The sequence below is a fragment of the Lipotes vexillifer genome, unplaced genomic scaffold, assembly GCF_000442215.2.
Source record: "Lipotes vexillifer unplaced genomic scaffold, Lipotes_vexillifer_v1.1 scaffold1403, whole genome shotgun sequence".
Taxonomy (NCBI): domain Eukaryota; kingdom Metazoa; phylum Chordata; class Mammalia; order Artiodactyla; family Lipotidae; genus Lipotes; species Lipotes vexillifer.
In genome coordinates, this window is record NW_006775845.1 from 110,667 (window position 1) to 124,412 (window position 13,746).

Genomic DNA, 13,746 nt, shown 5'->3' on the forward strand with positions numbered 1-13,746 from the left:
CGAATTTTTTTTTTTTCAAGTGATTTATGGAATGCCGAAGCCAAGAATACTACCTAGCCTAGTAGCTAAGAGATGGTGGGGTAAGGAGGGAGGGGGAAGGGGAGTTTCCCTTTTTACTCCCTACCTTTCAGGCCATACCAACTCCTACACATAGGTATAGGTGGGGGCAGTTTTAGCCCACTCTCTCCATAAGTCAGTCTGGAAAATTTCCCAGAAGTTCCTGGCTTCTGGAAAGAGTTTCCATGAAATGAAGCAGCTGCTGCTCTCTCCCTCTTGCTGAAAGAATCAAAATGATAGCCTGACAGTGAATCCCACTATTGGGCTATAAGGAGACAAACATGTAAGTAGGGAGCAGAGGTCAGGAAGGAAATCAGATATACTCCAACAGAATGCCTCCTAGTAGAGTAAAAGATTCATGAGTTTGTGAATATATGAATGTTTAAGTGGAAGGTCCATAGTCAATAATTGGTAGGCCATATACAATGAAAATAAAAGTGGTGTCTGCATGCAGGGAAAATTACTCTGTTTCTGTTTCAGTGCATCTTTCTTTTCCAGATTTTTGTCCTTCACCTAAAAGTAATTTAAATTGATGAGTTTCAAAATAAATATGTATTTTATATATGTTATGCTTCTCAACGATGAATCTGTATGTTGCCTAAGGGTCACTTTTTCACCATTTTAATGCTTTTAATAAATACTTGCTATTCCTGTAATAAATCAGCCCTGTAGAAAATATATTTCCTCCAAAATTTATGTGGCTACTGGCTAAGTAGCCATTTTTCCATTGTATGACTCACTTGCAATACATGTTTTTCATATTATAAACCACACTGATTCATTTTGGTTTGCTATGAGCGGGAACAGTGTATGGTAAAAACTGAGATAAACAGGAGAAATCTGGAAAATGGAAGGCTTTGTCTAGATTGTCTTGGCCTATTTCAAAAATTTTTATCTTAACCTCATAATTAACATGAATTTTATTTGCATTTTAAGTTAAAAGTATCTTGATATCATTATACCCATATATTTCTTTTTTGAATTTGGAAATATTAACATATAAGATACATGGATATTTCAATCTTTAACTAAATTTCTCCCACATTATTTCATGTTCCACTTCTCCCACATAATTCTGACTGCCTTGTCTCATAAAAGAAATATCTATATTCATCTTATTTTCACTAATAATGAGATAAATCACGAAAAAGAAAACTATAAGCTGTTTAGAAAATAGAGACCCACTTACAGATAACCTGCAGGTTGGAGAATTACCAGGTCCAACTTAATTTATGTTGTCCAAAACCATCTTGATGAGAGATATCAAGGGAGTTATAGGGGAAAAAACTCTTAACAGTGATTCACAAATAAGTGTTGGAAGAAGCACTGCCTGCTTTTATAGGTTCAGAAAATAGTGTTTCCTACAGGTTTGGGAAAGCTACACGATCATGTCTTTGCTTAGCAACCCGCAATACTTGCGAAGACAGGAAATACTCCTAGCAGTCCACAGAAAAGAAAGCTATCTGACTTTATTTATCCCAGTATTAACATCCTGTGGAGCACTGCTGTCGAATGAGCTCTTAATCAGGTGGTCCTATAAAAGCTCAGACGTCCCAACCTCTTGGCCAACCTGCAAAAGTATGTCTTCAAGATTCCAAGACTTCTACTTTCTAGGAATTGTCCTTTTTTCCCAGGTCTTGAATTATACCACCCAAGATAGCCTCATGGCAAGCCCATCAAGGAGCTACAGAAGTTCCTGATATTTGTGAGGTTTTCCAGTTTAAACCTCAAACTGGAGTCTACCTTGGAGGGTGGGGGTGAGGAAGAAACTTTACTTAGATAAGCCTCTGACCTTCATCCTGAAAAAGGGAGCACAAGTTCACTGGGATCCACTTACGGCACACGCACTTTTGAGGCTAAGAGTTCTCTTTACTTTGCCCATCTCTTGCCTATGCCACTCCACAGAGTCTGTACAAAGTAGGAACAGACATCTCTAATGCCACTATAAGGAAGATTCTATCACAGAAAGAGCTCCTGGTCCTGTGGCCCTGCGTTGGGCTGCCAAAGTCAACGACTATGTCTGGGAGCTGACGTGTCTTGGCTGAAGTCAGCATTCAAACCAATTATCTAGGTCACTGAAGCCTAAGCTGCAAGCTTCACTCAGCCAGGCAGCTTACAAGGCTAAGCAGATGCAGCATTCTGTAAGTGCTGCTGCTGGGGATATTAAAAACCACCAGGAACTTCTCAGTTTTCCGTTTCTAAGGCCCCTTGTAGAAGATGCAGGGATACTACTATAATCTCAGCCCTGCAGAACGGGGAAAGGTTTGAGGAGCAACCTGACTCAGCATCCATACAGCCAGGTGCAAAGAAAGCCTCTTTTAACAAGATGGCCAGTTGGACAGCCCTGACCCCAACTCTCTGTGCTCATGTCACAAGCCACTGGAATCTCTTCAGGTCACTTATATTTGTTGGGTCTTTGGGTCGTTCATATTTGGCACAATATCATTAAATATGCTAAGATACACAGTACATGCTCTACAGCTGAGCATGCAACCAAAAGGCCTGGATAGATTGTTAAGAGAGCTCCTGTGACAGCGTCTATACTCTAATTATCTTGACGAGACCATCACTATATGCTTCATCTCAGACCACACCAAAAAGCTGAAACACTACCTAGTTACAGGCAGTGTCTTAATGACAATGCTCCTCTATTTTGAGTTCTTGAGGGAAGTAATCTGCCTGACCGGCATTCCAAGCTACATGATAGCCAGCAGAGTTTTGGTAGAACCATTTAAGGTAGAAATGCATCTTTCCATCATTCATCATCCTCAGATCAGTGATGAGACAGAGCACATGAAGAGGATCTTTAAAACTTAGCTTCTGATAGGTTAACTAGGCCGCTTACCTTTCTAAAGTGATGCCCTCCATGCATCCACAAAGCATATCCCCTGGCATAGTAATTCCATATTTCACTCCTTGTATTTCTACACGCCACAAAGTTCCATCTTGACACAGGCAGCCTGACAATTCTTTTTTTTTTTTTTTCAATTTTTCAATTTTATTTATTTTTGGCTGTGCTGGGTCTTTGTTGCTGTGCGCGGGCTTTCTCTAGTTGCAGTGAGCGGGGGCTACTCTTCTTTGCAGTGCGCAGGCTTCTCATCACGGTGGCTTCTCTTGTTGAAGAGCACAGACTCTAGGCACGCAGGCTTCAGTAGTTGTGGCACGCAGGCTCAGTAGTTGTGGTGCACAGGCTTAGTTGCTCTGCGGCATGTGGGATCTTCCTGGACCAGGGATTGAACCCGTGTCCCCTGCATTGGCAGGCGGATTCTCAACCACTGCACCACCAGGGAAGCCCCAGCCTGACAATTCTTGAAGTAATTCATCTGGAATCTACTCCAGGTAAGCTGAACTCTATGCTGTGCCACTTACCTCTCAGCACACTCTGGCACCATGGATACATTCCATTCACAGACCAATTCACTGACCTCCACCACACCTCATATATTACTCTGTTGTTCTTTTTTTTTTTTTTTTTTTTTTTTTTTTTTTTTGCGGTACGCAGGCCTCTCACTGATGTGGCCTCTCCCGTTGCGGAGCTCCAGACGCGCAGGCCCAGCGGCCATGGCTCACGGGCCTATCCGCTCCGCGGCATGTGGGATCCTCCCGGACCCGGGCACAAACCCGCGTCCCCCACATCAGCAGGCGGACTCTCAACCACTGCGCCACCAGGGAAGCCCACTCTGTTGTTCTTTTAATTCTCCAGGCCATTATCTTCACTATTCATACTTCTGTATCTTTCCTCACTGAGACTTTCACATTTGAGCTATTTTGTTTTCTTCCTTGCTACAACTTAGGTTCCTTTCAGTGGCAATCCTGAATCTCCACCTAGCTAATACATATTACCCAAGAAAAGCTTCTTCCTCACTCCTAACCCTCAAGGACCCCAGAAGCTCTGACTTGGGACTGTTCCCACTTATCACACTTCAGCCACATGGAACGACTTACATTTCCTACATAAGTCACGCTCTCTCTTGCCTCAGCTTCGTAATATACACTGTTCGCTTCCTTGAATGATTCTCCTACTTCTTCACTGGGCTAATTTCCCTTCCTTCAAGCCTCAGATCCAGTATCATCTTCTAGAAAGCCTACACTGATTATTCTTAGGAATTATATGCTCCTTGTTGATGCTTCCATAGTACACTTTGCACACTTTAATCACACACTCAGTACACTCTACTGACATTGCTTACTTGCCTATCATCCCTAGAGTCCATGGGACATCTATGAATCCCTAGTACCTAAACTCTTGATTTTTTTTTTTTTTTTTTTTTTTTTTTTTGCGGTACGCGGGCCTCTCACTGTTGCGGCCTCTCCCGTTGCGGCCATGGCTCACAGGCCCAGCCGCTCCGCGGCATGTGGGATCTTCTCAGACCGGGGCACGAACCCGTGTCCCCTGCATAGGCAGGTAGACCATCAACCACTGCGCCACCAGGGAAGCCCTAAACTCTTGATTTTATATGTCAGGTTTTCAATAAAAATAATGTTTACCAAGTGAATGAAAAAGTAGAATTACACCTCATTTACTTCCAAGAAGAAATTTAACCATCTTATAACTTGTAAAAGATATTAAGAAGTAAAGCTGAAGGACATCTAGTTCCAGTAACGTGGCAGACTGAGCTAGTGGGGAACGTCTCACACAAAAAAATCTAGAAATTCTATATAAAACCAAACTCCAAAAATTTAATACAAGACTGAGTTCACAAAAAGTGGAAGGAAGGAAGGAAGGAAAGAAAGAAGGAAGGGAGGGAGGGAGGGAGGGGAGAGGAAGGAAGGAAGAAGTCCTCCTATGCCAGGAAAGAAGAGGGAACTAAAAGCCAAGCAGTAAGTGTGTGAAATTATGTCCCAGGAACTCTGGGCTTGCTACTGGATCCTGAAATAATGGCTGCGGGCTTGAGTTTTAATAAAGATCCTGGAGATGAGACTTGGATGCACATGAGGTGAGGATCAGGCCTTTGCAGAGCTGCAATCTCAGTGAAAGGGGGAATAGAAAAACGGCACCCACCAGTCCAAAAAGAAGGTGAGGAAGCTGCTCTCCACCAGGGACTGATATCTCCAGAGCACAAGCAAAATCCTCTAGAGGAACAGTTCAACTACCAAGGCCAGAAGGTATTTCTATTTTTTAAAAATCCTTATTGGAGAAAAACTTTAAAACAAAACAAAAACAAAGAAATAATGAGGAGACACAATATAGATCACAATAGTCAGAAAGATTAGCATCCCCCCAAAATCTCAAAGAATAATATTTTAAAAGACCATAAATAAGTATTTTTAAAATAGATTTTTAAAAAGAAATAAACCTATAAAAGGACACTTTGAAAGAAGTGGAAATTTGGGGGAAAACACCAAATAGAATTTCTAGAGATAATATAATGTTTGAAATTTAAAATACATTTAATAAGTAAAAGAGCATATTAGATACAGCTGGAGAGAGCTGGTTAACTGGAAGACAGATCAGAGGAAGTTATTCAGGATGTATCAAAAAGGGATAAAGAAAAGCAAAATATGAAGAAGGTAAGTGGACATAAAGAATAAAATGAGAAGGTCCAAAGTATGTTTAGTAGGCATTCCAGCAGATGAGATTAGATAAAATGAGAAACAGGCAATACTTGAAGAAATAATGGCTAAGAATTTTCCAGAATTGAAATTATCCTCAAATTCAAAAATCGCAAAGGCTCCCAAGAATATGTACCCATTCCAAAAAGCATTTTGATAACAGCTAATAAAACTGAAGATGTGGTGCTTCCCTGGTGGTGCAGTGGTTGAGAGTCCACCTGCCGATGCAGGGGACATGGGTTCATGCCCTGGTCTGGGAAGATCCCACATGCCGCGGAGCGGCTGGGCCCGTGAGCCATGGCCGCTGAGCCTGCACGTCCGGAGCCTGTGCTCCGCAACGGGAGAGGCCACAACAGTGAAGAGGCCCACGTACCGCAAAAAAAAAAAAAAAAAAAAAAAAGATGTGTATCCATCATGACCCAGCAATCCCCCTTGTAATATATACCTGGAGAAATGTCTCATACATATGGACGAGGAGTCATTTAGAAGAGTGTTCAGTGAAGCACTGTTTGTAATACAAAAATTTTGGAAACTAAATTGTCCATCTGTTCAGTAACAGATAAACTGTGGATTATTTTTTCTTATAATGGAATACCAAAAAGAAGTTAAAGTAATAAACCATAAAACCATAGGTATATATATCAAAAATGTTGAGTGAAAAAGGAAGTTTCAGAAGGGTAAGTACAGTATCATATCATTTATATAAATTTTAAATATGCATAGGATAATAGATGTATACAAATGTAGTTAAAATATAAAATATGCATGAAAATGCTTACATCAACTTCAGGATAATTACCTTTGGTAGAAAAAAAAAGGAAGGGATCAGAGCATGGTTAATTATATTTCTTTTTATAAAACAGATATCTAAAGGCAATATGGCAAAATATTACTACCAGTTTAAATTTGGGTGGGACTTCTAATAAACTATTTTTTATATATTTTGAAATACTTTATTGATAAGAATTTTAAAAATTAAAGCTAGCTCCTAAGACAATTAGAACAAGAGCAAAGGAGAAGATATTTCATAGATGTTGATTCTGTATTGATGTCAAAAGAGACAGTATATGGACCCTGGACAAATCACTTAGTCCCTCAACCTGGTTGCTTCATCTCATTTCCTGGAATAAGTTATCACAAATGAGCTCTAACTTCACCTGTGGAAACTCACTGTCAGGCAAGGCAAAAGGTAAGCACATTGTGTTTTTTAGTTCTCATTATTGGATAGAAGGAAACAGATTCCACTGGAAAGGGAGATTATTTTCCTGCCACTGAACTTTCATGAGTATTGTGAGACAATTCTCCATAGATATCTCTCATTCCTGTACAGCAGCAGTCCCCAACATTTTTGGCACCAGGGACTGGTTTCGTGGAAGACAATTTTTCCATGGACCAGGGGTGGGTGCCAATGGTTTTGGGATGATTCAAGTGCATTACATTTATTGTGCACTTTATTTCTATTATTATTACATTGTAATATAGAGTGAAATAATTATACAACTCACCACAATGCAGAATCAGTGGGAGCCCTGAGCTTGTTTTCACTTGCCACTCACTGATAGGGTTTTTGTTTGTTTGTTTAATTTATTTATTTTATTTTTGGCTGCTCTGGGTCTTCATTGCTGCACTCGGGCTTTCTCTAGTTGTGGTGAGCAGGGGCTACTCTTCATTGCAGTGTGCAGGCTTCTCACTGTGGTGGCTTTTCTTGTTGTGGAGCACAGGCTCTAGGTGCGCAGGCTTCCGTAGTTGTGGCTCGCGGACTTAGTTGCTCCGCGGCATGTGGGATCTTCCTGGACCAGGGCTCGAACCTGTGTCCCTGCATTGGCAGGCAGATTCTTAACCACTGTGCCACCAGGGAAGCCCCACTGATAGGGTTTTGATATGAGTCTACAAGCAACTGATTTATTATGGTCTCTGTCAAACCTCTCTGCTAATGATAATCTGTTATTTGCAGCCACTCCCCAGCACTGGCATCACCTCCTCAGCTCCACCTCAGATCATCAGGCATTAGATTCTCATAAGGAGCACGCAACTTAAATCCCTCGCATGCGCAGTCCACAGTAGGGTTCACGCTCCTACGAGAACCTAATGCCGCCACTGATCTGACAGGAGGCAGAGCTCAGGTTGTAATGCGAGCAATGGGGAGCGGCTGTAAATATAGATGAGGCTTCACTTGCTCACCCACTGCTCACCTCCTGCTGTGCAGCCCGGTTCCCAACTGGGTTGGGGACCCCCAGCTGTGCAGATTGGGCCTTCTGATATGGTTGAATAGCAAACTGCTTTGTAAGCTACAGAAAGTATATTCCTTTGGAGAGATATAGAGATGTACTTCCCAAGATATGTCACAGGGCACTAAAGATAAAACCTTCTCCTTACCCTCCAGAAACATCTGTTTCTCCCTCTCTCTCTCTCTCTCTATCTCTCTCTCCCCCTCTCCCTCCCCCCCCCCCCCCCCCCCCCCCCCCACTTCTCTCTCGGATGCTGGGCAGATGTGCCAGGATCCCTATAAAAAGATGAGTCTCCTGATTTCAAGGTTCCTCTCCTGCAGTGCAACTTACTACATGCACAGTTAACATCTGGCTGTCACCACATTGCCCTGTGGGAACTGACACAAGATACTGCTCTGGCTGCTGCTTTTGCTTGTCTCTTCTGTCAGTGTGTGTGCCTATGTATTTCTATAACTGTGGCAAACTAACTTGTTAGCTCATGAATAGTGTAAAATCTCAGCTCCTTCACAGTTTTAACTTAGCAAAGAGGAGAAAAAAGAAAGACTCTGAATAACAATAATGGACAGTGTCTTTAAACATAATTTCATAATAAATACAGAAATATTCTTCAAAGGACACTTCTTACATCAACTCTCTATGAAAACTATGGGTCTAACAATGCAAGGAAAGAAACAGCAAGGCAAAACATTAGATTCAGAAAGACATTTCATTGGGAATTTAAAATAATACAGTTCAGCTATGTTTCTTTTTGATGATCTAAAGATACAGGAATAAGCCTTAATAGTGCTCAGAAATCCAATGGTTAACAAACAGAAACCATTTTTTACTTTCTCAAACATCAGGTATTATAAAGGTGCCTTTTATAAATGTTGTCTCAGGCAATTCATAATTGAAATATCTGATGATTTCTGGAAATGACAAAATCTTTGATTAAAAAGAGATTCCTATATATTGAATGAATATTTCATTTATTTTAGCGACACATCATCTATTTTCTCATATTCTTAAAACAACACAGATTTTTGTTTGAGGATTCATCCTTTCCCCATTCTTAAGTCATGTTGTCTGGATGGGGCTCCAACCCCTACTCTAGAAATGAGCAGGTAATCAAGTCCTAGGCCAATCAATGCACCCCCATTTCCCTGGTTTAGAGGTAAGCCATTCTCTAAGAGGGAACCTCAGGACTTGGCCAGGAATGCTGGGTCAAGGGCTCATTCTTTTCTGCTGTAATTGAACCTGGAAGGATGTAGCCTGGGAACAATTGCAAATCATCTTGTGACCACGAGGGGAAAGTCAGTCTATGAATGGAGTCAACACAGAGATAGCAGAGCCAAGAGATCAGTAAAAGAGAGAAACAGGATCCTGAAGGTATCATTTGAGTACCTATATCCAGCTATGCCTGAAACCTTCTCAACTCTGGATTGTTCGAGTCCAAGAACTAATACATCTACTTTCTGGCTTAACTCTCCCTTCAACAAAGGGATGCTTTGAATAATGCCCAGATTGAAAAACCCCGAGTTCTGTGCCATAAAGTTCAGAAAAAAAGAAACTGGCCCTGAAAAACTTTGACAAAATATAATAGGATCTCAATAAAACAACATAGAACACATATTTGAAATAGACCTGGACACTGACAGGTCTATCGAAATGAGTTTATAGCTAAATATACTCAATATGTTATGTCAAAGATTATCTTGGAAACATAACAAGGTTATGGGGAGAAGGACACAAAGCACAATCATTTTTAAGGCTTGTTGTAGAATTTCTTTCAGATCTGACATAGGTGGTAATTTGCATGCTTATATTTAGGTTGAACCATTTGAAATTGATAGTTTCATTTAGTTCAATCAAATAACAAGGGAGAAAAAAGTCTGCATTACTTCCTTTTTCACATTTATTTAAACGAGAGAATATACTATACTGAAAAAAGGCCCATCGATTTATTTCTCTTATCCAACTATTCTTGTTTTACATGTAGGACAACCAAATGTGCTACATTTTCATTTTCCAAATTTTACAATTTCAAAATACTTCCTAAAAAAAGATCCACAGCCTGTGCAAATGCAATATTTCCTTACTTGCATGTTATATAGGGGTTGCTTTGGTGCATTAACTTCCTTGAGCAGACGATGAGATATGTCCCTTAACTCTAAAAGTCTGCAAGCAAGCTGAGGCTGCAGAAGTTTGGCAACTGATTTGGAGGATCTGGATATGCTGTTTCATCCTCGAATTAATGTTCCTTGGTTGATCTTGGCTAAAGGAACAGCCATTCTGATTTTGGATGTTTTTTGCACGGGTTCTCTTTTCTGGAAAATAAGCCTTTGAAAAGTGACTGATGTGTGATTCTCCAGTGCAGTATTTATTTATTAAAAATCTTTTTATTTGAAATATAGTTGATGTACAGTATTGTTAGTCTCAGGTATACAATATAATTTGACATTTGCAAACAGTACGAAATGAATATTACAAGTCTAGTAATCATCTGTCTCCATACAAAGTAATTACAATATTATTGATCATCTTCCTTATGCTGTGTATTGCATCCCCATTACTTATTACAGAACTGGAGATTTGCACCTCTTAATCCCCTTCACCTGTTTCACTCACACTGCTCCCTCCCTCCATCCCCCCTCACCCTACCAGCAATCACCCATTTGCTTCCAGAGCATTTTAAAAATCTACTTCAGGCAGAGACAAGTACCACATAACTGTACTCTGTGCCTGATACTAAGTATCCAATAATTATCTCCCACCCTCCTTACAACTCACTGGCCCCACCCCAGGTATTTAAATATTTATATGAATATATGATTTTTTCCTTAGGATAAATATCCAGAATTAAGTTAGTAGCCTAAAAATATAAATTTTTCATTTTTCTCTCTGGATTTATCTGTTTTTTGCATTGATTTTTTTTTAAAAGAGCTCTTTCAAAAGTAAGCAATCTTTTAAAAAAATATTTATTTATTTGGTTGCACTGGATCTTAGTTGTGCAGGTGGGCTCTTTAGTTGTGGCACATGGGCTCCTTAGTTGTGGCTCACAGGCTCCTTAGTTGCAGCTCTCTGGCTCCTCAGTTGTGGCACATGGGCTCCTTAGTTGTGGCATGTGAACTCTTAGTTGCAGCATGAATGTGGGATCTAGTTCCCTGACCAGGGATCAAACCCTGGCCCCCTGCATTGGGAGCTCAGAGTCTTAACCACTGCACCACCAGGGAAGTCCCCAAAGTAAACAATTCGTATTCAAATATCATTCAGTGTTTGAATTTTTCAAATAATAATTCTTATTCAAAACTGTTACAGATAGTTTCCCAGCTTACTTTAAAATTTTTAAATGATAAAATATAGCATATATACATAATACATACTGTACAATTTACTTAAAAAATTTTTATTAGTTAAGGTGCATATCAAAGGAATGATTTTAAGGATCCCAGACTCTTGCATCTTCCCATACATAGAAAAGTGCTAAATTCATTAACTTGAGACATCTGGGTTTTTTTTAATTGAATGAAAAGTTCTTTAAATTCGACAGTGCTTTACAGTTTTCAAAAGTTTAACATACATGATTTCATATAATCCCATAATAACCCCTTTTTTCCAATCCCCTAACCTTATGTTGCCCCTGCTTCCCTCTCCCCACTGGTAACCACTAGGTCGTTCTCTATATCTGTGAGTCTGCTTCTTTTTTGTTTTATTCACTAGTTTGTTGTATTTTTTAGATTCCACATATAAGTGATAACATACAGTATTTGTCTTTCTCTGTATGACTTATTACATTTTAATGCCCTCCAAGTCCACCGATTTTGCTGCAAATTGCAAAATTTCATTCTTTTTTATGGCTAATATTCCATTGTATATATATACCACATCTTCTTTATCCATTCATCTGTTGATGGACACTTAGGTTGCTTCCATATCTTGGCAATTGTAAATAATGTTGCTATGAACATTGGGGTGCATGTATCTTTTCAAATGAGTGTTTTTGATTTTTTGGATATATACCCAGGAGTCTGATTGCTGGGTCATATGATAGTTCTATTTTTAGTTTCTTTTGAGAAATCTCCATACTGTTTTCCACAGTGGCTACACCAATTTACATTCCCAACCACAGTGTAGGAGGGTTCCTTTTTCTCCACATCCTCACTAACATTTATTTGTGTTCTTTTTGATGATAGCCATTCTGACAGGTGTGAGGTGATATCTCATTGTGGTTTTGATTTGCATTTCCCTGATGATTAGCAACGTTGAGCATCTTTTCATGTGCCTGTTGGCAATCTGCACTTCCTTTTTAGGAAAATGTCTGTTCAGTTCTTCTGCCAATTTTTTAAGCAGGTTGTTGGATCTTTAAATGTTGAGTTGTATGAGCTGTCTATATATGTTGGACATTACCCCTTACCAGTCATATCATTTGCAAATATCTTCTCCCATTCAGTAGGTTGTCTTTTTGTTTAGTCAATAGTTTCCTTTGCTGTGCAAAAGATTTTAAGTTTAATTAGGTCCCATTTGTTTATTTTTGCTTTTTAGGAGATGGATCAAAAAAAAATATTGCTGCTATTTATGTCAAAGAGTGTTCTGCCTATGTTTTCCTCCCGGAGTTTTACAGTATCCAGTCTTACATTTAGGTCTTTAATCCATTCTGAGTTTATTTTTGTATGTGGTGCTAGAGAACATTCTAATTTAATTCTTTTACAAGTAGCTGTCCAGTTTTCCCAGCACAGCTTATTGAAGAGACTGTCTTTTCTCCATTGTATATTCTTGCCTCCTTTGTCACAGATTAATTAACCATAAGTGTGTGGGTTTATTTCTGGGCTCTCTATTCCATTCCATTGATCAATGTGTCTGTTTTTGTGCCAGTACCAAACTGTTTTGATTAGTATAGCTTTGTAGTATAATCTGAAGTCCAGGAGCCTGATTCCTCCAGTCTGTTCTTCTTTCTCAAGATTGCTTTGGCTATTTGGGGTCTTCTGTGTTTCCATATAAATTTTAAAATTATTTGTTCTAGTTCTGTGAAAAATGCCATTGATATTTTGATATGCATTGCACTGAATCTGTAGATTGCCTTGGGTGGTATGGTCATTTTAACAATACTAATTCTTCCAATCCAAGAATATGGTATATCTATCCATCTGTTTGTGTGTCTTCAATTTCTTTCAGTAGTGTCTTATAGTTTTCCAAGTACAGGTCTTTTACCTCCACAGGTAGGTTTATTCCTAGGTATTTTATTCTTTGTGATGCAATGGTAAATGGGATTGTTTCCTTAACTTCTCTCTGATAGTCTGTTGTCAGTGTATAGAAATGCAACAGATTTTTAAATATTACTTTTGTATCCTGCAACTTTACCAAATTCATTGATGAGCTCTAGTAGTTTTCTGGTGCCGTCTTTAGGATTTTCTATGTATAGTATCATGTCATCTGCAAACAGTGACAGTTTTAGTTCTTCCTTTCCAATTTGGATTCCTTTGATTTTTTTTCCTTCTCTGGTATCTGTGGCTAGGACTTCCAAAACTACATTGAATAAAAGTGGTGAGGGTGGACAGCCTTGTATATAAAATATAGCATATATACATAATCATAATGTACAATTTACTTTAAATTTTTTAATGTTAAAATATAACATATATACACACTGCATTGTACCGTTTAAAGAAAAATGAAACAAAAACCCTATATACTAATCCACAAGCTTACAAAACTTGTAGTTCTGAAAACTTCAAATCGTCTATGAGCATTCTGACAGGAAAAAATTCTGACATTTCTAAAACACAGGACCTGTAGTTCTTTCTCTGTTCTAGCAGAAAGTGAACCACAGGTTAGACTGCATTCCAGGCAACAGACAAGTATAATTTCCATTATTCATTTAAGTAATTTTATGAGCTATTCTGGCTTTTCAGTACATAACTTGGGGGAAAGA

General features: G+C 39.2%; 1 protein-coding gene across 1 annotated transcript in view; it reads right to left on the reverse strand.

Annotated features, from left to right (window-relative positions):
- Window positions 1-13,746, reverse strand: part of SPATA9 (spermatogenesis associated 9) — a 30,070-nt gene that overhangs the window by 7,131 nt on the left and 9,193 nt on the right. The window contains 1 exon segment of the mRNA XM_007450229.1: window positions 9,917-10,144. Coding sequence (XP_007450291.1) covers window positions 9,917-10,144 — 228 coding nt within the window.